The sequence below is a fragment of the Myxocyprinus asiaticus genome, chromosome 14 (genome assembly GCF_019703515.2).
Source record: "Myxocyprinus asiaticus isolate MX2 ecotype Aquarium Trade chromosome 14, UBuf_Myxa_2, whole genome shotgun sequence".
Classification (NCBI taxonomy): domain Eukaryota; kingdom Metazoa; phylum Chordata; class Actinopteri; order Cypriniformes; family Catostomidae; genus Myxocyprinus; species Myxocyprinus asiaticus.
This window is the reverse complement of record NC_059357.1, coordinates 26,778,223-26,804,718: the sequence shown is the minus strand read 5'-3', so window position 1 is coordinate 26,804,718 and position 26,496 is coordinate 26,778,223. Positions and strand designations below refer to the sequence as shown.

The 26,496-nt window shown below is 38.3% G+C and overlaps 1 protein-coding gene across 1 annotated transcript; it reads right to left on the bottom strand.

The window, feature by feature from the left end:
* Positions 1-2,703: 2,703 nt before the first annotated feature.
* LOC127451829 (formin-like protein 1) lies at positions 2,704-22,788 on the bottom strand. The gene is made up of 26 exons (XM_051716797.1): positions 21,870-22,788; positions 19,284-19,367; positions 12,692-12,778; positions 12,407-12,480; positions 12,036-12,119; positions 11,722-11,865; positions 11,335-11,443; positions 11,165-11,241; positions 10,971-11,064; positions 10,648-10,722; positions 10,448-10,558; positions 9,937-10,086; positions 9,719-9,820; positions 9,193-9,472; positions 8,198-8,452; positions 7,977-8,101; positions 7,494-7,696; positions 7,117-7,351; positions 6,947-7,015; positions 6,772-6,852; positions 5,201-5,330; positions 4,832-4,995; positions 4,616-4,717; positions 4,285-4,383; positions 4,079-4,184; positions 2,704-2,970 (listed from the first exon to the last, which is right to left on the bottom strand). The coding sequence occupies exons 1-26, from the start codon at positions 22,032-22,034 to the stop codon at positions 2,906-2,908; spliced, it is 3,270 nt and encodes a 1,089-aa protein (XP_051572757.1). The 5' UTR covers positions 22,035-22,788; the 3' UTR covers positions 2,704-2,905.
* Between the last annotated feature and the right edge of the window lie 3,708 nt (positions 22,789-26,496).

Sequence of the window (26,496 nt, the reverse complement as noted above, 5' to 3'; positions counted from 1 at the left end):
TAATAGGAGGAGCTGGATGTTTTTGCGAATGGCTAGTTATGTCTGGTTTACCAGGCAAAGATATAGCACACATAGCATTCTTTGTTACATGGTGGAAAAAACTGTATTTTACCAGAGATCTTTAGTCCCTTATGTGAGATTTTTCTACATGAATGTGTGGATGTTACAAAATTCTGGCATCAAAGAACAATAAAATACTATACAAGAGAAAAGATAAATAATAAGACTATAACATGTAAATAAGAGCCATAATTATTAGAGAGTCCTACAAAATTGTTGTCCAAAAAAAAAAAAAAAAAATTTATTTAAAAGATGGAGTTATAAGGTATATATTAAAATGTTAAAAAATAATAAAAACAATCATTATAGCAATGCATGTACATTCTAAAATCAATTGCACGGTGCAGATGATTTTAAAAAACAAAGTTATCTAAATGTTTTTTTTTTTTTTTTAAAGTGTCAAAGGAGAGATAGTGTGGTCAAATACACTGAAATAAGACGCTCACAGCTGTAGAGTCGATGTAGGATGGAAAAAAAAGACTTTTTATATGTCTGATATCTTTGTGGCTCAGACATGTCCAGTCTTACTGTAATCTGTGGTGATGTGGTAACCAGATTTAATTGGCAAGCTCTGAGTGTTTATTACTGAATGACTGAGCAGATAGAACTCGGCTCTAACCATCAACACACCAGTGAAGGTGCGTGCCCTTTTCTCCAGAGCAGAGTTATATACCAACTGAGAATTTCTATACAAATAAGATATATAAATATAACACCTACAGAAACAGAAGGAAAATAAATACATTTATCAGTGTGGATGCCATGATAACTTTGTGAGAAATGTGACTTTATTATTATTTCCTGTGAGAAAACACTGAGAGCTGAGACATTTTGTACATACTTGCTGTGGTTGTGTGTCTAATAAAGTACAGCTCTCTTCTACAACAAAAATTCCACTGTGTCTTTTTTGGTTTCAGGGTCCAAAATTGATCAAACATGTTTCATTTCTGTACAATTGTCTCTCTTTCATTTTTTGTTTTAAATACAAAAAATATTATATTCATTAATATTATTTATAAAAAGAACTGTTGTCATATTATTTGAGCATTTTATACATTTAGCAAAATTAACTTTTTTAGCAGAAAAAAAACAAAGTAATATTAATTGTTAGCATATACAGGTGCATCTCAATAAATTAGAATGTCGTGGAAAAGTTCATTTATTTCAGTAATTCAACTCAAATTGTGAAACTCGTGTATTAAATAAATTCAGTGCACACAGACTGAAGTAGTTTAAGTCTTTGGTTCTTTTAATTGTGATGATTTTGGCTCACATTTAACAAAAACCCACCAATTCACTATCTCAACAAATTAGAATACATAAGACCAATAAAAAAAAAAAATGTTTTAGTGAATTGTTGGCCTTCTGGAAAGTATGTTCATTTACTGTATATGTACTCAATACTTGGTAGGGGTTCCTTTTGCTTTAATTACTGCCTCAATTCGGCGTGGCATGGAGGTGATCAGTTTGTGGCACTGCTGAGGTGGTATGGAAGCCCAGGTTTCTTTGACAGTGGCCTTCAGCTCATCTGCATTTTTTGGTCTCTTGTTTCTCATTTTCCTCTTGACAATACCCCATAGATTCTCTATGGGGTTCAGGTCTGGTGAGTTTGCTGGCCAGTCAAGCACACCAACACCATGGTCATTTAACCAACTTTTGGTGCTTTTGGCAGTGTGGGCAGGTGCCAAATCCTGCTGGAAAATGAAATCAGCATCTTTAAAAAGCTGGTCAGCAGAAGGAAGCATGAAGTGCTCCAAAATTTCTCGGTAAATGGGTGCAGTGACTTTGGTTCTCAAAAAACACAATGGACCAACACCAGCAGATGACATTGCACCCCAAATCATCACAGACTGTGGAAACTTAACACTGGACTTCAAGCAACTTGGGCTATGAGCTTCTCCACCCCTCCTCCAGACTCTAGGACCTTGGTTTCCAAATGAAATACAAAACTTGCTCTCATCTGAAAAGAGGACTTTGGACCACTGGGCAACAGTCCAGTTCTTCTTCTTCTTAGCCCAGGTAAGATGCCTCTGACATTGTCTGTGGTTCAGGAGTGGCTTAACAAGAGGAATACGACAACTGTAGCCAAATTCCTTGACACGTCTGTGTGTGATGGCTCTTGATGCCTTGACCCCAGCCTCAGTCCATTCCTTGTGAAGTTCACCCAAATTCTTGAATCGATTTTGCCTGACAGTCCTCATAAGGCTGCGGTTCTCTCGGTTGGTTGTGCATCTTTTTTTTCCACACTTTTTCCTTCCACTCAACTTTCTGTTAACATGCTTGGATACAGCACTCTGTGAACAGTCAGCTTCTTTGGCAATGAATGTTTGTGGCTTACCCTCCTTGTGAAGGGTGTCAATGATTGTCTTCTGGACAACTGTCAGATCAGCAGTCTTCCCCATGATTGTGTAGCCTAGTGAACCAAACTGAGAGACCATTTTGAAGGCTCAGGAAACCTTTGCAGGTGTTTTGAGTTGATTAGCTGATTGGCATTTCAAAATATTCTAATTTTTTGAGATAGTGAATTGGTGGGTTTTTGTTAAATGTGAGCCAAAATCATCACAATTAAAAGAACCAAAGACTTAAACTACTTCAGTCTGTGTGCACTGAATTTATTTAATACACGAGTTTCACAATTTGAGTTGAATTACTGAAATAAATGAACTTTTCCACGACATTCTAATTTATTGAGATGCATCTGTATGTGTAAATGTGTTTGCTGGTACTGTGGATTGAGTTGTTCTTTATATTTACTATATAAAGAAAAGGAGAGGCTTTATGTATGTGCAGTATGTACAGGACTGTGCAGTGGGCAGGACAGAAGAACTGTCTCTTCAGGTAACCCTCAGTTGTCTTGCCGTGGAGCTGATCTCCGCCCATCAGCTCTTCTGTAAGGTGAATTTCTCAAATCTGACAACATACATGCACATGTTAGCGGTCTTATAATTCAGATTCTCTTTTCTATGAAGTCTGAAGGATTTCCAGACACTAACAGAAGCTTTCATGGTCAGAATCACTGGGGGAAACTTTTAGAAACCCTTTCTTAATTCATCTGATATCACAGACAACATACATTGGATATACAGCACAATTCAATATTTAAAACTGCAGCATTTAATGTTGTCTTAAAGTCGACACTGGTACAGCCTAATGAATACAATTTTGCATGATTTGCATAATATTTCTGGGCAAAAATAAGTTGTTTAAAGGAGTAGTTCATCCAAAAATGAAAATTGTCTCATCATTTACTCACTCATTCCATCCCAGATGTGTATGACTTTCTTTCTTGTTTAGGACACAAACGAAGATTTTTAGAAGGATTTCTCAGCTCTGTAGGTCCATACAATGCAAGTGAATGGTGACCAAAACTTTGAAGCTCAAAAATCAGATAAAGGCAGCATAAAATTAATCCATAAGTCTCCAGTGGTTTCATTAATGTCTTCTGAAGCGATCCAGTTGGTTTTGGGTGTGAAGAGACCAAAATATATCTCCTATTTCACTGTACATCTTGACAACAGTCTCCTTGGTGATCGTGATTTCAAGCTTGCGTACACTTCCTAGCACTTGACACATATGCAGAGCGCGAGCTGCCGCAATAGGAAATGTAATGGAGCTTGAAATCATGATCTGTTCTCACCCAAAACCAACTGGATCGCTTCAGAAGACATTGATTGAACCACGGGAGACTTATTGATTACTTTTATGCTGCCTTTATCTGCTTTTTGGAGCTTCAAAGTTTTGGTCACCATTCACTTGCATTGTATGGGCCTACAGAGCTGAAATATTCTTCTAAACATTTTTGTGTTCAGCAGAGGAGTCATTCACATCTGGGATGTTATTAAGGTGAGTAAATGAGGAGAATTTTCATTTTTAAAAACAGGTGGTAAATCTTCCTTGCAAGTTTTAACCATAACAAGTAGCTGTAATATGACAACAAACCAAAAAAAAGTGAATGTGCCTTTTTACATATTTTGCCATGCTTTAACATTCATCTTGGCAATTCATACTACATCTTTACCTGTGATGATGTCCTCAATGGCTCCATCTGTGACTTGGGGCTTCACCTGTCTCTTCTTCAGCTCTGCGATCAGGTCCATCTGAGGCATTTTGGGCATCGTGGGGCCCTGACCAGAGAAAAGCAAAGCATTTCAGGGTATTCACTTCAGTTGTGCTGTTCCACTGGTTATGCCATTTATGTAGTCAATAAATTTCTATTTTTCTGACCTTTTGAGGGGAGCTGTCTTTCTTCTTTGGTGAGGGGGCTGTCTGTTCTTCTGCTGCACTCTCCCGTTTCTTCCTCAGTTCATTATCATTTTCTGCTTGCTGTAGTGTGACAGACAATAATAAACCGTCACAGTATTTAATAATCTTTGTATTGATCTTAGCTTCTTTAACATGCCTATTTAACTTTCTATTCTTACACTTCAAACAATTCCCATAAGCATGTATCAAAATGTGCTCTGAATACATATATGTCTTGATATGGATATTTTCGATAGTATCAAAATAAGCAGTTTATAGGTGTACTATATGTAAATGATACTGTATCTCTCACCTTATAAGCTTTGATAAACTTGACAAAGAGTGGAAAGAACATGGAAGGCTGCATTGTCTTTGGGTTCTCTCCAAAGTACTCAACTACAGAAATGTATGCCTCCTTTTTTGCAGAAGAGAAAATGACAGCATTTTATTCTATCATAAAAATTATTACGAGCCAAGCCAATTTATTTGTTTTTTAACGCATGTAGAATGCACGCTCCTGTGGTCTCACCTGTGCTGTCTTGCCATCTTTAACAAGTGAATCTAGCACATCACTGTTGGCTTTAACAAACTCTTTCAGTGCTAGAATGTCATCCTGCACCAAGAATTCCTTCTTGGTCCCTTCCATCCCTCTTTCCAGAGATCTCACATCCTGCAGCACACTGTCCAAAGAGACTGAGAGAGCGATGGAATGAGAAAGGAGAAAGAGAGGAGACAAAATTTAACATATACTGTATATACATAATTGTAATCTATATTTATTTTATTATCTAGTTATTGATATTAATCAGTGTATTTATTTTTATGTTGTAAAATAAATATATTAATAACATTAGTATGTATGTAGAGGGAGTTAATTGTGATGCAGTGTATGTCATACCCAGACCAGCCTTGTCTACAAAGCGGAGTTCAGTGTGGAAATTGGTCAGCTCTGGATATTTCTCCTGCACCATATTCGCAATAAAGTGCAGCAACGTCTGGGAGCGGTCTGTGGACTTAGTGTCCAACAGCTGAAAGACACAAGAAAGTGAGACAGAGAGAACACTTTAAGTTCTACTGTGGCCACAAAAGACAGATTTAGCGGTAGATATGGTAATCATGATTTTGCCTGGGTCAGTATCTTTTGCTGGTCCAGGAGTAACAAACCTGTCAAAAAACATAGGCTTAACCCTGTCTCTTACCACAATCCTATTCCAATAACCACTGACAGCGGTGTCATGTGGTACCTGTTACTTTTCTCAGCGCTGGCCAAGATGGGCCATTCGAAGTCGATTATTATTACTGGATGAGGATTTTTTTTTAATGCTTTTATAGATAATGAGGAGGAATCCTATTTACAGGTATGTATCCTTGCAATTATCAGTTTTAATGAAAAATAACTATCCAGTGTAAAATGATTCCAAAGGGATATAAAATGAGGATGCATGGAGTATTCGGTTTTCAGAGCGTCAAGCGCCCCCTGCAGGAATAAAACTTTGTGTCTCACAAGACACAGTCTTGAAGGGAAGGTAAAATCTTTGTGGGGCCCAGCTCCTGGGAAGGACCCAAAAGAGACAGATCAACACCCACGATAGTGTGCCACCCCTGCTACGACCTCCGGAGATCACCCATGTGCATTGCCCACGACAAATACCGGCGCACCAACATACACCGGCATCTTTGTTTTGGTTTTTATTGTTTACTTTTTGTAGTAGGATCCTGTCATCTCTGTATTTTTTATGTATTTGTGTTGTCCTGGTTTTCCATTTTTTATCATGCCCTGTCCTTCTTGTTCTCTGTGTTATGTGCTGTCCTGTCTTTGTTAAGCACATGGCTTTGTTTGTGTTTTGCCATGTGCTCTTCTTACCCCTCCTTGTTTGTTTGCTCCTTGGCCACACCCTCTCATCAGCCCTCATTTGTTTATTAGTTTCACCTGTTCCCCAATACCCTTCTGTGTATATATACCTGTCTTTTTCATTTTTATCTTGCTGGATTGTCTTGTGCAATATCCCTTGTTTGTATGTGTTCTCCTGTGTAGTTTGTATTTTGCTCTGTTCTTATTTATTATTTTTTTTGCACTGTTTTGGTTCTTTTTTCCATTTTCATTATTAAAAACGTTTTCACTTATACCTGCTCTGCAATTGAATCCTTTTCCCTTTTGCTATACCTGACACATATGACTTTGTTCTGTTGTAGAATACAGAAGCAGATGTTTGGCAGAATGTTAGCCTCAGTCACCATTTACTTTCATTTCATAGAAAAAAAAAATGCAATGAAATAAAATGGTGACTGGGACTAACATTCTGCCTAACGTCTCCTCTCCCGTTCCATGGTTGAGATAAATTCTTACGGATTTACAACAACAGCATGTGTAAGTAGTTTTCATGTAAGAATTTTCATTTTTGGGTGAACTATTTTTGCAACTCATAAATGCTCATTTATTCTACATTTACTGTCTACAAACTCACTTACCAGGTCAAGACTCTGCAAACGGAACCCATATGCTGCTCCTCTTTTACTGCTGTTCATGTAGTTTCCAAATGCCAGTATGATCTGAAGCAGGAGATTGACAAGTGAGCTTAAACTGCCTTGAAGGAGCACAGCATTAATACCTTTAAGCACAAATGTGAAAGACTGGGCTAATCACCTCTAACATTTTTTTCAGTTTAGATGAAGACTTGAGGGACACAGATGCTGCAATGATGGCATCCAGTTGCTACAGAAACAGATGGAACAAATGGATGTTTTTTTTTTTTCATCAAATTCAGTTACGCAACATGCATTTTTGCATGCACCTGAACTGTGATTTGAACTGACCGGCTGCAGACGTTTTACACTCTCGGGGAAGTTGCCCATGAAGGTGAGGGTACTGATTCGCTGAGCAAGGCGTGGGATTTTGCCAAAGCGGCTCATAAAACGGTCCTCCATACTCAGATCCTCTAGTGAGCGTCCTTCCTTCTCGTAGTTCTGGAGTAGCTTCATCTCATACTCTGAGGGGATAAAACGTTCCAGCAGCTCTAGGAAGTCTAGACTCAGAGACTGCTGATCATATCTGCAGGAGAACAAGCCAGTGAGAAGATTAAGCATGCATTTCTATACTGCTACAGATTGCTATATCAGCTTAGCTTGCTGTTCACCAGCAAAACTTGAGTGGCTCAGCTCTGTATGTATCAAAGATCAGGAGAGATGCATACGTCTCAATAGCTGTGCAGATGTCATTGGGGGTCATTCCTCCCTTGCGGAGGGTGATGGAAAGGTTCTTGGCTTTATTTGCCTCCATCAGAGACACCTTACTGGGGGCCTTCTCAGCCACCTTCACTTTGATCTTAGAAAGATTTGCTGGAGGACCCTGAGCCTTGGTCTTAAACTGCTCCGCAAACAGGTCCATATTCAGCTCCTGGGAAAGAGAAAGCACGTTAAAGACAGGAATTCTTGGCACAAAGACCAGCTAAACCTGCATGCAATTACCATGCTGGTTAGTGCTAATTTGGTGCTGGTCTAGCTGGTGAAACTGGTGACCAGCATGGTCTTATGAAGCTGGTTAAACTAGTTTAAAAGCCTGGTAAGGTCACCAGCACACCAGCATTCCTTGCTGGAGGACCAGCACCCAAAAAACAAAACTAAGCTGGTGACCAGCAGTGCTGGTCTTTTCAGCTGGGTAGATAGATTGCTCTTACCCCTAAAACCTGCTCATCATCCAGCTCGCTGAACACAGTTCCTTCCACCTGACTGGGCTTTAAAGCCTGCCAGTTTAACAGAGGCATTCTAAACTTTGTTTGAATAGGCTTACGGCTCTTCGTTTCTGTGTGAAAGAATGGAGAACATGACTATGAGGTCCTCCAAGCTTACTGCATGTCTTTGTATACTCTATTTAATTGTAAAAGTTTGGTCCCTTCACCTGCATCAGCCCCAGGGGTAGGAGGAGTGCCGGGGGGGGGCGGCGGCCCACAGCCAGGTGGGGGCGGGGGTGGTGGTGGTCCACCACCAGGAGGTGGAGGAGGAGGGGGAGGAGGAGGAGCTACAGATCCAGGAAGAGGGGGTGGTGGTGGTGGTGGTGGAGGCGGGGGTGCCATAGCGTCAGGTAGGGGCGGAGGTGGGGGTGGGGCTGCTGTTGGAGGGGTTGGGGCTTGAGGAGCTGGCGCTGACACTGACACTGTGAATGTTAAAAACAGAGTTTTTACATTGCATGGACATGATATCAAGAAATGGTTGAGTTGTAATTGGTCCTTAGGGGCTTTTCACACCAAACATGTTACACTGTACTTCTGCGCTGCTTTTGCATTGTTTTTCTATGCACTAGACAGAAGTTTTTGACCGTTGCATTATGTCTCACTGTTTTTTCAGCATCTTGCACAGGAGCGGCAAGTTTTTTTTAAGGAGGATAAAGCTGCAGGCAGAGCTCCGGAAAGAGGCAGGGGCTCTAAACCACCAGCAAAGATATACGGAACTCCTAACCTAACCCTAACTGTATGTGTAAGTTCCCCTTACAGAGTTGGCACAACCACCTTTTGGAGTAACCCCGCTCCCTTCTGGAGTAACCCTGCCCTCTTTTGGAGATTCCGCCCCCATTTGGAGATCTCCAGCCTACAGCGATACCTACTTGCATTTTTTAGATGCTGTGTCAAGTAAAATAAAACTTAAGACCATATTTCAAGATACCTGCTTTCTGTTCTATTTATTGCACTGTGTCTAGCTTTTTTCAGCAAATACGCATTTGATCTGAATGACCGCTTGGTTAATAATCTTTTCAGAGCTCATTACCAGCTATTATTTTTCATAAGATGCTAAACTCACTCTTTTATAAAATGCTAACCTTTTAGTTTAAAAGAGTGAGTCTTTAAATGTAATTATAATTAACTAATTAATTTTGATTTTGTGAACAAGTACTCCTACCTGTTTGAGTGACAATGTTTTCTACAGTCACTGGAATGACTTCAATGTCCAGGCTTCCAGAAGATGTGCGTTCCAGTCGGACTAAACCCTTCTCCTGCAGTTCCTTCAGTTTTAGCTCCAGTTTGGACTCCTCGCTCACCTTCTCTCTGTCTCTATCTCTCTCTACCTGTGATGGTTTAGACAGCCGCTCCTGCTCTCTTTCTCTCTCTCTCTGAATCTCTCGTTCCCGCTCTCTGTGCTGCAGAGTGCTCACCTGGGTGCAGGACTCTCGCAAGCTCTCCTGCCACACACATATAAAGGTTTAGAGTACAAAACAAACGTATAATACTTTTAAGTACAAAAAGGCACAAGTGGTCTATTAAGGCAGTATTTGGATGTAATACAATGTCAATTACATCTTGATTCTGCATCAGAGAACCATTGCAAACCGATCCTCATGGGTTTGCAAACCAATTCTCATCCTAAATTGCAATTCAGTCAGGGCGAGAACACTGAGAAAGAGAGAGAGGAAAAGGCAGTGTGGTACCTTCAACAGTGCTGACTCTTTAGTGGCCTGCATTAGTTGTTGCTCCAGTTCTACTATTTTCTCCACAGCCCCATTTTCATATTCTTGCAGTCTAGCATTCAGCTATAATACAAGAATACAGCATACTTACAGTATAATACTTACAGCTATGTGTTTTATGTGCCATAGGTGATTATGTTCAAATGTGTCTGCGTGTACAATGCATTTGTGTTTCTAACCTGTGAATTGGTCTCCTGCAGTTCCACTAAATGCTCCGTTATTTCTGCTTTATTCTCTGCATCTTCCAGCAGAGCTCCAACATCAAACACATTATCCAAGTATGCCTGGATCTGCACTTGCAATTTCTCACTTTCCATCTCCTTTAGGGACTGATGCCACACACATCAAACATGCAGTTGTATGTTACGATAGAAGGATATATTATGCTTTTTTTTTTTAGGATATATTTAAATTGCATAGACTCTGTTTTCAAGATTTATGCATTTCAATTTTATGACAAATTTCCATCTGACTGAGCTGAGGAATCTTAAAAGTGTGTACATTTTATGAATTTAGAATAAATGTTATATATTTAATTTCAAATTAATGAGGAGTTTGAACTTTAAAAACAATACAGTTTGATAAATGGTAAAGTAAAACACATCTAAAAGCCAATATCCAAACCTGAGTTAAGTTAGTGTAAGCGGTTATGCTTTTATAAACTAGTAAGCTGCACAGTTGTAGACTCACGTCTAAGTACTGATCAAGACCCAGCTTTGTGAACTCATACTGAAGATGTACACGGAAGTTCATGTTCTCTACTGAGTGGACAACAATGTTAATGAACTGCATACAAGCCACCTATGAAAAAAATTGTTAATTAGCAGTCTAATTGTCATCTGATTCTTAGGTGATACTTAGTTGGATTTAGCTGAGAGATCAGAGCTCACCATGAAGTCTATGTTGCTGTCATCATTCATGAAGTGCTCCATGAGCTTCTCAAAGCGGTTCTTCTCTCCACTCACCTGACCGAGAGGGCCACACATACAGGTGAGTGTTTAGCACAATAGTCTATTCACAAACCTATTCTAAAACCATGCAAGTATTTATGTACTTCTTTTGTGTCTGCAGGGTATTTGTATAGTTAAAACCCACACGATTTGTGTCATGAGCAATTAATACAGTATATGTAAATACTATATATTTTGTGTGCGTGTGTGTGTGTGTGTGTGTGTGTGTGTGTACAGTATGTGTGCTCGGCCAATCATCTTACCTCTTTAAAGTTGTTAAAGGCTGAGATGATGATGTCATGTCCTCCTCTAACTAGACACACTGCTGCCAACAGCTCCAACACAAGAGCTTTAGTCCTGCATGATATATGCACAGTGTATTCAAATGTATTATGAATTCACAAACACTGACGCAAGCACATACAACCCACACGCACACACAGAAAAGTTAATATACCTGGGGTTTTTGTTGTTGAGACCAAGTGTAATTTCATTGACACATCTGGGGTGATTTATGACTAAGTTGAAGCCAGACTGTTTATAAAAAGAACAGATGAGTCACATAAAATGAAATGACCTTTAGATTAGTTGTGTCTGGTGTTTGAATGCGCTCCTCACTCCACGTACCTGATAATTCATGATAGCACGCAGACACATAATGCACAAGTGAACATCATCCCTCTGCGTGGCTAAACGAGCATTTCGAGTTTTCCTGCTATGGGCCAAGGAAGTTATTCTGAAATGGACACAGAATGAACTAAAGATGAGTACTGGAAATGGGAACAAATAAGCCTATCTGCATAAGAATGACATGGAGAACCTGTAAAAGTTCAGTCTATTTTAATGCAAAAATAGTCATGTACATAAAGCAGTGCCAGGTGCAAGGTTTAGAACATGCCAGACATGACCTTTAATCTGTAAGCGAAATGCAGGATGAATCAGTCATCTCTCTGTACTGAATGATGCCCACAGAGCATAGATCATTGTATGTGCGATGTGTTGATAGAAACTCACCTAACAGTGAGTGCACGTGCTGCTTTGGTCATCCCATGTGTGGAAGAATGGTTGATGTTTTTGGCCAGATCTTCGACTGATCTCTCTGAGAGTCTCCTGTTGTCGGATATTGAGCCGCCATTTTCCATAGATTCCACTTCAAACCTGGGAAACATGTCGGCACGGGATTTTTTTCAGAGACTTCATTTAATTAAGTGAATTCTGTTTATTTCTTGAGAGTTTAAAGCTAGGAGCTAGTTATAAGGTCTTTATGGACAATGACTCATTATATGACTGCAATGGTGTTGATGTTAGTGATCAAAGCGTAGACTTACGGCGCATCACTCTGAGCGTAGGACAAATAGTCCACCAGGACATCTAAGCCTTGGTTTTCCTTATTCAGAAACTCCTGAGCCCACCTACAGAGAGACATAAAAACAGAAAACAGATAAAGAAACAAGAATAAAAAATGTATAGAAAATCGAGTACATCAGGAAATATCTGGTCTTATGAAGGTTTTGGACATTCAGGTCAGCAAAGCGCAATTTCATCCAAAACATACCTGAGATTGCCCACGATTAGACAATTGGTGAAACTGCTCAAATGAGAAGCTTTTGTATGAGTTATACCTGACATAACTGTACTGTATATCAGCACTGCTTGTGTTTCAGTAATGCAAAATGGTGTAATAAAGCTGCACACTAACCCTATGTGATTGGTTCTCAGAGAGATCTCTAGCTCTCTCAGGACCTGAGTTGACTCCTGCACACGCTTCTTGAACTGTGGAGAAGAGATCACAGAGAGATAAGCTCAGTAATTACGTGAAAGAAAATTACTCATCTCACATCAAGAATTTTAAATTGTGATTCCACCTGACCTTTCTAAAGGTGGGTGTCAGAACTGACATGATATAGACACAGAAATTAAAGAGAGTATGGAGGTGTGAGGGAAAGAACAAAAACAGAGCGATGTAAAGAGTAATGGTACTAACCCTGCATGTCACTCCACCCTGGTCCTGGTAGAAGCTCCTGATTTTAGTCAGGTATGCTGAAGGAGGGTTCTTCACCTGGAATCGCTCCTGATGGACAGAGGGAGAAAGAGAAACAATGAATGGACTGATTTGCAGTCATTTAGATACAGTTGTGCTCAAAAGTTTGCATACTCTGGCAGAAATTGTGAAATTTTGGCATTGATTTTGAAAATATGATTGATCATGCAAAAAAAAACTGTCTTTTATTTAAGGATCATATGAAGCCATTTATTATCACATAGTTGTTTGGCTCCTTTTTAAATCATAATGGTAACAGAAATCACCCAAATGGCCCTGATCAAAAGTTTACATACCCTTGAATGTTTGGCCTTGTTACAGACACACAAGGTGGCACACACAGGTTTAAATGGCAATTCAAGGTTAATTTCCCACACCTGTGGCTTTTTAAATTGCAATTAGTGTCTGTGTATAAATAGTCAATGAGTTTGTTAGCTCTCACGTGGATGCACTGAGCAGGCTAGATACTGAGCCATGGGGAGCAGAAAAGAACTGTCAAAAGACCTGCGTAACAAGGTAATGGAACTTTATAAAGATGGAAAAGGATATAAAAAGATATCCAAAGCCTTGAAAATGCCAGTCAGTACTGTTCAATCACTTATTAAGAAGTGGAAATTCGGGGATCTTTTGATACCAAGCCAAGGTCAGGTAGACCAAGAAAGATTTCAGCCACAACTGCCAGAAGAATTGTTCGGGATACAAAGAAAAACCCACAGGTAACCTCAGGAGAAATACAGGCTGCTCTGGAAAAGATCGCAAACGTGCGGTTCATGCAAGACGACCAAAGACTTTGCATGACCTGAAGGCATTTTGCCAAGACGAATGGGCAGCTATACCACCTGCAAGAATTTGGGGCCTCGTAGACAACTATTACAAAAGACTGCACGATGTCATTGATGCTAAAGGGTATGCAGACTTTTGAACGGGTCATTTTTTTTTTTTTTTTCTTTGTTGCCATGTTTTGTTTTATGATTGTGCCATTCTGTTATAACCTACAGTTGAATATGACTCCCATAAGAAATAAAAGAAATGTGTTTTGCCTGATCACTCATGTTTTCTTTAAAAATGATACATATATTACCAATTCTCCAAGGGTATGCAAACTTTTGAGCACAACTGTATATACAGTATGTCATATATAGGTTATACAGTGCATCCGGAAAGTATTCACAGCGCTTCACTTTTTCCACATTTTGTTATGTTACAGCCTTATTCCAAAATGGATTAAATTCATTATTTTCCTCAAAATTCTACAATAATACCCCATAATGACAATGTGAAAGGAGTTTGTTTGAAATCTTTGAAATTATTTAAAAATAAAAAACGAAAAAAATCACATGTACATAAGTATTCACAGCCTCTGCCATGACACTCAAAATTGAGCTCAGGTGCATCCTGTTTCCACTGATCATCCTTGAGATGTTTCTACAACTTGATTGGATCCCACCTGTGGTAAATTCAGTTGATTGGACATGATTTGGAAAGGCACACACCTGTCTATATAAGGTCCCACAGTTAACAGTGCATGTCAGAGCACAAACCAAGCCATGAAGTCCAAGGAATTGTCTGTAGACCTCCGAGACAGGATTTTATCGAGGCACAGATCTGGGGAAGGATACAGAAAAATTTCTGCAGCATTGAAGGTCCCAATGAGCACAGTGGCCTCCATCATCCGTAAATGGATGAAGTTTGGAACCACCAGGACTCTTCCTAGAGCTGGCCACCTGGCCAAACTGAGCGATCGGGGGAGAAGGGCCTTAGTCAGGGAGGTGACCAAGAACCCGATGGTCACTCTGACAGAGCTCCAGCATTTCTCTGTGGAGAGAGGAGAACCTTCCAGAAGAACAACCATCTCTGCAGCACTCCACCAATCAGGCCTGTATGGTAGAGTGGCCAGACGGAAGCCACTCCTCAGTAAAAGGCACATGACAGCCCACCTGGAGTTTGCCAAAAGGCACCTGAAGGACTCTCAGACCATGAGAAACAAAGATTGAACTCTTTGGCCTGAATGGCAAGCGTCATGTCTGGAGTAAACCAGACACCGCTCATCACCTGGCCAATACCATCCCTACAGTGAAGCATGGTGGTGGCAGCATCATGCTGTGGGGATGTTTTTCAGCGGCAGGAACTGGGAGACTAGTCAGGATCGAGGGAAAGATGAATGCAGCAATGTACAGAGACATCCTTGATGAAAACCTGCTCTGGACCTCAGACTGGGGCGAAGGTTCATCTTCCAACAGGACAACGACCCTAAGCACACAGCCAAGATAACAAAGGAGTGGCTCTGGGACAACTCTGTGAATGACCTTGAGTGGCCCAGCCAGTGCCCAGACTTGAACCCGATTGAACATCTCTGGAGAGATCTGAAAATGGCTGTGCACCGACGCTCCCCATCCAACCTGATGGAGCTTGAGAGGTCCTGCAAAGAAAAATGGGAGAAACTGCCCAAAAATAGGTGTGCCAAGCTTGTAGCATCATACTCAAAAAGACTTGAGGCTGTAATTGGTGCCAAAGGTGCTTCAACAAAGTATTGAGCAAAGGCTGTGAATACTTCTGTACATGTGATTTTTTTATTTTTTTTATTTTTAATACATTTGCAAAGATTTCAAACAATCTTCTTTCACGTTGTCATTATGGGGTATTGTTTGTAGAATTTTGAGGAAAATAATGAATTTAATCCATTTTGGAATAAGGCTGTAACATAACAAAATGTAGAAAAAGTGAAGCGCTGTGAATACTTTCCAGATGCACTGTATATACAGTATTTAATTAATAATTGATCACAGTCCATTGAATTATTGAAAAATAATTCACACTCCAAGGTGGTAATGTGGCAGAGTGGCCATTTCACCTCAGTTGTGCATTTTTTTAATAATTCAACTGGCCGGAGTCAATTATTCCGCTTATACCACGGTTACTACACCTCAAGACATCGTTCAGGGTTTTATCTCAAGACATTTTCTTAAACACACATGTGAGTAGAACTACTTTCTTCTGCCACAGGTTCAGCATCTTGCTTTGGTACTGCCCAAGCCTTTCTTGCTTGTTCGAAAGCATCACATTAGAACTAGCAACGTAGGCTTGAGCGTGAGGGTATTTTCCACAGATATTCAAAGTTTTTTCAGATAATACAGAAACTGTTGTATTTATCAAGTCACAGGGGTGCGATGACATCAAGGATCTGTTTGTTGGTCATGACTCGAGTATCTACACGTGTGTGTGTTTGAAATAAATAATTTGGCAAAGTGATATAGAACCGTTTTGTGTCAAGACCTGGAACTACTTCATGGCCATGCAATCACTGGAAAATAATTGCACATCTTAGAACGTCTGTCAACCAATCAGAACAGACTTGTGGTGTGTATATATATATATATATATATATATATATATATATATATATATATATATATATATTATACTGTGTATATATATAATTGCACACTACTAAATTATATTTCTTTCCATTGGGATTTATTTGTTTCTTGGTTGTATTAATGCATATACACCAAAAGATGGTATATAGCCTACAACGTTGAGCTTCTGTTGCTATAACAACTACAAAGCTTGCATCCGTAGTTGTCATAGAGACACAAATATTAACACAGGAAGTGCGTACAGCCACGGTTTCACCACCATAAGAGTTTGACCTCATATCAGTGGTTTTCCCCCTCTGGCTTCTGTCGTTTTCAGTTGCCTATTCACAAATTTTAAGCACTTGCATTATACATTATTTCTTCAATACTCTCATTAAAGATTAAACAAAATGAATATCATAAACATACACTTCTAATGCAAAAATCGCCCATGTGTCAGTGTAATTATCTCGGTGTCTAGAAAGGTTCAATATCATACCGGTCATTTTGTTTATCGACCACTGTTGTGGCCCTTTGGTAAATGTATTAAAACTGATAAGTTGAATTCTTTCAAACAGATTACTAACAAATTCTCAAAATGTAACTAATTGTACTAATAGTACACTCAGTTGTATCCACCCTTTTCCTGAACGCAGAAATGTTCCACCATTCAAAATGTAATGGAAGTTTTAGTTTTCCAGTATCCAGTGTTGTCACTCGCTTTGGTGTTGCAATGCATCACTTCGCATGTTCTTAGTGAAAAAATGTATGTTTAGTGTATTAAATTGTAAAAAAAAATAATAATTGTCACACACAAAAAATCATGTGGCTCCATAGTGCCAATATTTCAGAGAGATGCGGTGACTGTTTTTTGACAGTCCTCATCCGTCTTAAAGTTTATGGAGTGGTTGGATGATTCAATTACAATATGATTGGAGTCTCAATTGTACTTTTTTTATTATTATTATTTCTATTTGATTTTCAGACACTAATGTAGATTAGTCACAGTAATCTAGAATATCCACAATAACAAATACAGAAAATTACAAAATGACATAAAAAATACACTTTGTACATTTATAGGCCATATAGACCCTGGTAACAGTACACTGTAAAAAGTGGTAACCAGCAATTGTTTCCTTAAAGGAATATTCTGGGTTCAATACATGTTAAGCTCAATTGACAGCTTTTGTGGCATGATATTGATTACCACAAAAATGAATTTTGACTTGACCTCCTTTTCTTTGAAAAAAGCAAATATCTGGGTTCCAGTGACGCACTTACAATGGAAGTGAATGGGGCCAATCCGTAAACATTAAAATACTCACTGTTTTAAAAGTATAACCACAAGACATATACAATATGTATTAAAATGATTTTAGTGTGATAAAATCGCTTTCTAACCTTTTTGTCTTGGTCCTGTCACCTTGTCAGGTTGGTTTTCTATCTGATGGGACCGTGGCATTATTGTCCCGTCTGTCTTGTGTTTCGTGTACGTTCTTTGTGTGGTCCAGTTGTTGGTTACTGCCGTGCGCTCTCCGGTGATGTCACGGTCCTGTCACCTTGTCAGGTTGGGTTTTGTCTGACGAGGACCGTGGCATCATCGTTCCCTGTTTGTTTTGTTCCAAGCATGTTGACGTTTTTGCCCTCATGTGTTTCAGGTGCCGCTGGCATGGGAACCCTGATTGCTTCCATAGCAACGCTGATCATGCCAACTTTCAGCTGCGAGCGGCACCTACCCCTTGTTTGTTCATGCCTATATTAATCCCCTCTTGTGTCATGTCCTTTACTGGATTGTTAAATGTAGTTAGACGTTGAATGTTTAATGTTGCTCAGTGTTGACTGAGTTTTGAGCATTGTTGTGTGATGTGAGGCAACTAACCTTGCTCTCTTTGTCTAGTTGGTGCTATCTCGTGTATCTGTTTGCTTGCCTGTCTCTGCCCGTGTGTCGGGAGTGTGGTTACCTTCCAGCTTGCTGTATGCCTATTCTCGCCACCCATGAATTGCCAGTGGAGGATTCCTCATCTCTGCCCGTGTGTCGGGAATACTATGGCCTCCTAATCGTCTGAGCTTTGTTCTCTGCACCTCACTATATGCTTCAATGGACACTTAATACGGATCTGCTCCTGACTTCCACAACGCATACACCCGTCTACGAACACACTCTTCCTGTCTGTCCTCTGCATGGCATGCACGGATACTCGTACTTCTCCCCCTGCTACTGCAGCCGGTGCTGGGATTCTTATACTTCGCCAGCACAGTTGACATTTATTGTGAATAAATCCTTTGAACTTTTCCTCTGCTTTTGGGTCCCTTTGTCTCGCTCTCATTGTGAAAACTTTTCTGTGTATATTTATAGCCAATTTTATAATTTTGGTGCCATGACAATGTAATGTCGACAAACCCTAAAATGCGTGTAACAATGACGATTTAAACAACTTTACAGCTCAAATAATACACAAGTTTTAACAGAAGAATTAATGTAAGTGCTTTTATAAAATTATAAGCTTCACATTTCTGCCTTTTAAACCCTCCAAAAATTGGCCCCATTCACTTCCATTATAAGTACCTCACTGTAACCTCGATTTTTGCTGTTTTTAAAGAAAAGGAGGGACGAACTGAAATACATTTTTGTGGTAATCAACATTATGCCACAAATGCTGTCGATTGAGCTTAACTTGTATTGAACCTGGAATATTCCTTTAAGGAACTATTTCTACTTAATCTAATCCTAGAATCAAACCAATTAATTTAGATGTAACCACATGAAGTACATTTTTAGGTGCTTAATATTTTTTCAGTGTGCTTATAAGTTTGTCATTGCACTTATATACAGTATTGTATAAAATCAGTCTGGTTTTGACATCTTTGTCACAGAATAAAGATCTAATTTAAGTTTATGGTATGTCTGAACATAGTCCACCAGAAAACTTCCCCTCAGAGGTCACACCTACACTGCAGACATGCAATATAATGAAAATGCACAGAGAAAACTGAAAAACTTGTATTGACTAATTCATGTTAAAATAATAATAATAATAAGAGGAATAGTAAAGTCACAAGTCAAACTGAGAATAAGATGAATCAGTTCTCCTTTGCTGTAATTATTTAAAAGTATATTGAGTTAAAGTTAATCTCTATATGACATTGGTGGTAGACAGGCATCTGTGTGATCTCACCTGATCACAGACCAGCTCCCATTTCTTCTCATTATCATACTGACTCAGAAGCTTCATCTTATCTGGAGGCAGATTCATGGTGCTCTGGGAAGAGAGAGAGAGATAACCTGGACATCAGATGAAATCTTCTCAAGCAGTACAAACATGTAAGCAGATCTATGCTTCTAATGAATTCAGTATGAGTGTTAAAGCTTTAAATGTAAATTTATAAGTGAACAAATGGGAAAAAACTTTGTGGGATTAGCTTTGAGTCATGACATATTGTTTTTTTACTGGCAGAGACTGTATGCACCCATCACACAATGCTGATTTCCATTTCAACCTTAATGTGGACGTTAAAAACTTTTCTATAAAGGGAAAGAATAAAAGACGTTTTTCAGTAATGACATTATGCTGATGTTTTTGGTTCTGTCGATGGCAACTTAAGGATTCTGCATTAATATGGCAAGATTTTATGGTGAGTCTTTTCACCAAGTGTGTATTGCAGATGTTATTTAAACTCTTCCACCGTTTCTGATTTAACATTTGGGCTGCAGTTCATGTAATAAAAAGGGAACCAAGGACAGCTACCATTTGTTAATGAATGACATCAGTCAAGCAGACATAGAGAAGGGAATATGATAAATTATTTAATTACCAAATGTGCAACACAATTTCTCTTCCTCCTTTAGACTTTGTATTGTTTATCAATTCTTTGTGCTTATCCCATCTCTTAATTTACCCCTTAGTGTTTTTGTCCTCTTAAGATCATATGCTGTGTCAGTCATCAGTCTGATGCAATGGCACTTCCTCAAAAGACTGGCATTTGGCTGAAGTTGCTCAGTGTCTTACAGCTAATACACTTTAGCAAAAATGTAATATCCATCCTAAGCTTTAAGTTTTATACTTTAGTAATTGCATCTGTTAACCAAATGAAGAGGGTGTGTTTTGTGGAGAAGGGTGTGAAGTTCAGGCTAGAAACTTTGCATTCTTGGGTGTTTCCTCCTAAGCAGCTAGAAGCTTCCGCTTTGAGCAGGTCTTTTTTTTTTTCTTTTTTTTAAGTTGTGTGCAAAAAGAATGAAAGTGCTTTAAGAAAAACATAGCGGTTACTGGAGGAACAAAGAGAAGTGCGAGGTGCTGTTGAGAGGGGACCCACTGTGGTCTACTGGTACTGCACAAATAGTGAATAATGTAGTGGCTGGATTGTATTGAAATAGCTTAATATAATGCACCAGATGTACAGTTCTGGGCTTATTGAAATAGACTTTAACTTGTATATAATTGTAAACTGATAATTATGGTACTCTTAGAGTTTGACTCTGTGATAAATCTATCCAATGACATACAATGGTTTTGCATATTTGCCATCTTCTAATAATCACAAAGCATACATGTATGCACAAATGCTTGCAGTTTAGCAGAAACAGACAAACGTAATGCCAATTTTCAAATTGACCAATGATATTTTGTTTATTTTTAATAATTCTTTAAAGGATCAAAAGGCCATTTGTTGCTGAAGTGGAACGCATGGAAGATATCTTAGTTTCAACTACAATTAATTAAATGACACAATAACATGTTACAATAAGGTTGTATTGTTAATAGTAGTTAGTTAACAACATGAACTTACAATAAGCAATGCTTTCACAGCACTTATTTATCTTGGGTAATGTTAATTTAAACATATACAAATACATTGTTCACATAAAATAAAATAAAACATTAGTTAATGCATTATGAACTAACATGAACCAACAATGAACAATTGTATTTTCATAACCAAGATTGATAAATGCTCTGAAAATATATTGTTCATTGTTAGTTCATGATACCTAATGCATTTACTAATGTTAACATATACAACTTAATTGTAAAGTGTTAGCAATGACACAATGAATTGCCCAGCAAATGTGGCTGCATATGGATAACCGATTGATGTGTCACAAATTATAGACACTGATAAGACGACATGCCACTGGTGTCTTGCACTGAATTGAAAGTCGAATCAAAGGTCAGCTGAATATATAGGACCTCTTTTTGTCTTATGACTTCTCTTAAGAGATTGCCTTATTTGTCATCCCGCCACTGCCTGTTCCTGAATGAAAGCCCATGTGGAACTAATGTGTCAGTTATTGGATTGCATTATGTCCAGTCTGTAAGAAAGCTGAAACAGATGGATGTCAGCAGCGTTTTCCCAAATGTTACTTAATTTGCATATCCAGATGCAACTTTGGAAATTTCAGGTGGCAGTTTGGGAGTTTTGAAATGCTGATAATATACATAACTGCAAATGTGAGTTTTGATTTTGTATGAGTCTTTTCTGCAAAAGGGCCTTCCTTCTCTGCATTGAGAATAAAAGGAGTTCCTTGTTTTTGCTGGTACAGCTACATTACTATATGCGTCTGTTCGTGTGTATGTAAGATACAAAATTTAAAAAAAGAGAAAGAAAATAGTGACTGTTTATCTAATTTCTAACACAGTAGCACTTATTTTTATTAGAACAGGAAGTGTCAAGATTGACTTCCATGGAGCTTAACTATTTAGGAGTTAAATGTTGTGTTGCAATGCACAATAGAATGTTTACATGTCTGCATATAAAGCACTCACCAAAACCACATTGAATCGTTCTTCTAGCTCTTCCTCGGGGGGCATGGGTAGTTTGGGTGGGGCACTTTTCTTTTTAGAAATGGAGGGATTGGGGTTAACTGCCCCTGTTGAGCTCCTGGCCTCCTGCCCCTCCACCTGCTCCATCCCACCTGGTGCATTGCCCATCACAACTTTCCTTAGGAATTCCAGGATATTGAACTGAGTCTGGAACAACCACTGACAATTCCAAGAGCCCAATCTCAGTCCACAGCTACCTGATCCACTGGTAAAATCCACTGAAGTGTTCACAATTCTCAAGTCAGTCAAGTCCTGTGTAAGTGGAAGCACATGGACTCTGTTCTTTAGGACATGCTGTTAGTACAGCAAGGTTTAGGGTTTAGAAATGACTGACTTGTTTCAGACAAAAACAACTGAGCACAAGTAGGTAAAGTTCTTAATCTCATCAACTCCAGAATTGTGCAACTGGTCTTGAAAAAGTTCTCGAAAAGAATGAGAATTTGAAATAATCCAAATTTGCAAACAGAAAACCTCCAATTTCAAAATGGAGGAGAAAACTCACATGCACATTTGCTTAGTGAAAAAAAGGAACAAGAAATGCCTGTCTTTATACTTTCACAATAAAGACAATAGAGGTCCTTTAAAAAAAATGTAGCTTCTCCAGTCTCTGTTGAACTTGTTGATTACTGGTGTAACAGGTCTTTGTCTAGCAATCTGCCTCTCATGTCCTGTGAGGATCTTAGATGTTGATGTTGAAGCATCTTTCTCAAAACTGTCTGTATGTCTACCGCTTTCCTCTGATCAAGCCTGTAGAAGTTTCTTTTAAAAGAAAATGCAGATGTTTGCAAATTGACATAAAGGCACCTGTCCAAGCACTTTAGTGTGTATTACACAAATGAAAGAGAGCAAGCGTGTGAGCAGTAGGAAACCACAGAAAAAGCAGAAGCATCACAGCTTCCTGAACATCTCGCACTAGAGAGACAGAGAAAGATGCAGAGAGAGAGAGCGAACTGGGTGTGTCAGTTTGTAGTTATATATTCTAAAATGTTTGTGTTTGAAAATATACTATGTGGCCTTGTGTTTTACTGAAATATGTCACACTACTCTATGTAGGTTGTATGTATATAACCTGTTGCTCTCTCTCTCTCTCTCTCTCTCTCTCTCTCTCTCTCTCTCTCTCTCTATATATATATATATATATATATATATACACACCTTGTGAGGGATCCCCTCATAAAACATATAAAGGTCGTTATATATTTTTGTGTAAAAAACAAATAACAAAGAATAATTAAGATAAATGTTAAGTGTGATATAATAAAGACAATTTAAATAATTTGCTTTTATATTGTTATTGTACTAAAATCAAAATAAATTATTAAAATATTATGCTATCTGTAGGGATGCACTGATGAATCGGTCACTGTATTTATGATCTGTAGGGATGCACCATATTTATCGGCCAATTATTGGAAACCATAGGCTATAACCAATTATATAAACCGCAAATATAAACCATTGTTTTTTTATATTACTGTGTTATGGTTGATTTATAATTAAATACATTTTATCTTGTATTAATCTTTCATTGTGGCTCTCTTACAATTGTGGCCTGTCATGTGTTCAACAGATCCAATCCATGTGTAATGAATGAGACTGGTATCCCTTCAGCCGACCACCAAAGGGAGCCCTCTCCCGAATACTGACACTGTACCGTTTCTTCAATGGTGACTTCTTGTTTGCATTATATAAATAGACGTGCTTTTCCATCGTTACTTTGCGAAGTATTGCCAGTTTAGAGGGGTGTAGCGTACATTATGATGGCACATATATGACAGTAGATAGGCTTTTATGATATATACTTTGACTCTCCTTGTTTGAGTCCGGTGAAACGAAGGAGTTATAGTGTGAAACTTCAACCTGTCAATCAACTGCTGTGCTAAAAGGAGGTTTTTAAACTTTTACCAGCCCACTACCTTTTTGAATTGTTGCCTTCTGGCCGACGCTTGAGAGCTCTGAGCAGCAGAACTGTCAGGCACAGGAACAGTTTTTTCCCTCAGGCTATCCTTCTCATGAACAGTTAAAACTGCCCCATTGAGCAATAATTAATGTGCAATACACAGCTTAGTCTTTTTATATTATCCAACACATCCAACCTCTTCTGCCATTACATTCCCTTGCACTGTATATAACCGATTTGTATTTAGATTTGCACTACGTGTGTGTGTGTGTGTGTGTGTGTGTGTGTGTGTGTGTGTGTGTGTGTATATATATATATATATATATATATTGTCTATTGTGTATTATATATATATATTTTATTTTATTTTCAATATTTATTTTTTATTCAATTTTTTATTATTTTTTAAAAGACTTGTTGCTGTTTTGTATTGTTGTGTACTAGAAGCTCCTGTCACCAAGACAAATTCCTAGTATGTGTAAGCATACTTGGCAATAAAGCTCATTCTGATTCTGAAGCGCATATGCACATGCACAAGTTCACAGAACTTCATAATCCCTGATGTGAACATAGTGTAACATGAGAAACAATCTGTGAAGCTCAGTTAACACAGTTACTCCACTAAAATAACAGACAATTTCTGCTCTAAACGTGATGTTTGCGCTTATTAAATGCGTGCATAATTGGCTGAAAAGATGCGCTGCTTATATTTGTTTTCTTTTTGTTATTATGCAGTTTGCGCTTTATTATCATAGATTGATGTATGCAGTCATGAAATCAGATACAGGATACTCAAAATCTAAACACAAAAGAGATGCACAATACCAGGTGTAAAAGATGATGGTGCCAGTTAATACGCATCTAATACCAATTAATAAACAGGGCACAGGCACAGCGGGAATGTGAGGGACAAAGAGTGAAGTCAAAACTGATGCACTAGGTTAAAATGTTTCTTTGTTTCTTTTTTATCTGTCAAAATAACAGACAGAATTTTGAATTATTCGTCAATGTTTCAAAGATCGGTCAAATGATTGACTGTTAAGTGACTGTTTGTGCCCCACACTAAGTAATGACCCTGAGATGCCACTGGAAGTAAATGTGCCTAGATGGGGCACTAGCTGGTTAAAAGTGTGGGATGTGTGATGTTTACTGCCCATCAGGCTTCATGTTTTTCCATAGCAATACAATACTAGTATACTATACTATGTAATAAATTCATTGCTTTGCTTTTTCTAGCGTATCGTATATACTGATCTTCTTCATAAGGGTACATTTGTGATTATGGGTTGAACCCCTTAAAAATATGTGCAAAAATTACTAGTTTTATTTTTTACTAGTTATATAATTACTACTTTATCAATATACGGACCATTAGACCAGTGGTTTAGGTCCGGTGAGCTTATCAACTTCTAAAAGAAAGGAGAAAATATTTTGTTGTTGTTGACAAATGAACCGGTTGAATGACGTGACCAGTCTTTATCCTGGAAAGCTGTGACAAACACTACACAAAGTAAAGGGGAAATGCGACCCAGAACACCTTAAATTAGATTTTAAGGACATTTTTATTTACTTCTGTGCGATAAACAGTTCTGGTACTGTGAAAACGGAGAACCAATGGTCAGAGCTAATTGAGCCACAGCAGTCTCCGGACCGATGCTTGCGCCACCTACAGTTTTGAAGCGTAATTTCTTACTTCTGTTTGCTTTATTAGGTTTAAAACGTGCTGTTTTCACATCAATTTCAATTTGATGAGTATCTTAAACATTTAATGGTAACACTTTTTTAAATAAGGTTCCATTTGTTAACATTAGTTAATGCAGTAGGTATCGTGAACGAACAATGAATTATATTTTTAACCATTATTTATTAATCTTGGTAATGTAAATGGATAAACACACAATTGCTCTTTATTAGTTAATAGTGCATCAACTTTTAATTTTAAAAATATTAGTAAAGTAACATTTACCAAGATTAACAAATGCTGAAAATGTATTGCTCATTGTTATTCATGTTAACAAATGGAACCTTATTTTAAAGTGTTACCCATTTGATTATTTTATATGTGATAATATGATTTCCTTCATGTTCATGATGTTACAAACAGTACTTTAAAGGAAAAAAAGCATGGGCATTTAATGACATATCTATTTAATATCAAATTAAAAATAAGCCTAGCTAAAGGTACATTGAACAATTAGAAAACTAATAACTAATAAGAATGTTAATATAGAACTAAAATAATAATTTAAACAACTTGTAAACAACAGCAACATTTTAACAGAAACACTCAAACACTTTTACAACTTATACAACATAAATAGACAACTTTAAACTCATCAAAAGAACAACTGACTCTTAGGCCCATCTTATCATGTAATTCCAGGAAACAAATCTCCATGTCATCCCTAAAAAGAAAAGGTGAAGGTTTCTCTGGAAAGTTCTGGTGCTTCAAAAAGTTTGCAGATGGCCTTCCTTGTCCTCTTCTTCCAACTGCAGGAAACGAGGCTCTTTAACTGTGCCCCTGAACAGCTGTTTATTCCCATGCAGCCATTTCACAACTGTTTTGAGGTCTTTAATTATTGGTACCTCCTTAATTAGAGAAGAGTAAAGAATAATGTAATTATGGATCCTCCCCCCCTTTTCTCCCCAATTTGGCATACCCAATTCCCA

Coding starts and splice junctions, on each gene's coding strand:
- LOC127451829 (XM_051716797.1), bottom strand. CDS start 22,034: ATGGGCAATGCACCAGGTGGGATGGAGCAGGTGGAGGGGCAGGAGGCC. Junction 10,559..10,647: donor ACAGCAACATAGACTTCATG/GTGAGCTCTGAT, acceptor TTTTTTTCATAG/GTGGCTTGTATGCAGTTCAT. Junction 7,352..7,493: donor ATCTGCACAGCTATTGAGAC/GTATGCATCTCT, acceptor GTTCTCCTGCAG/ATATGATCAGCAGTCTCTGA.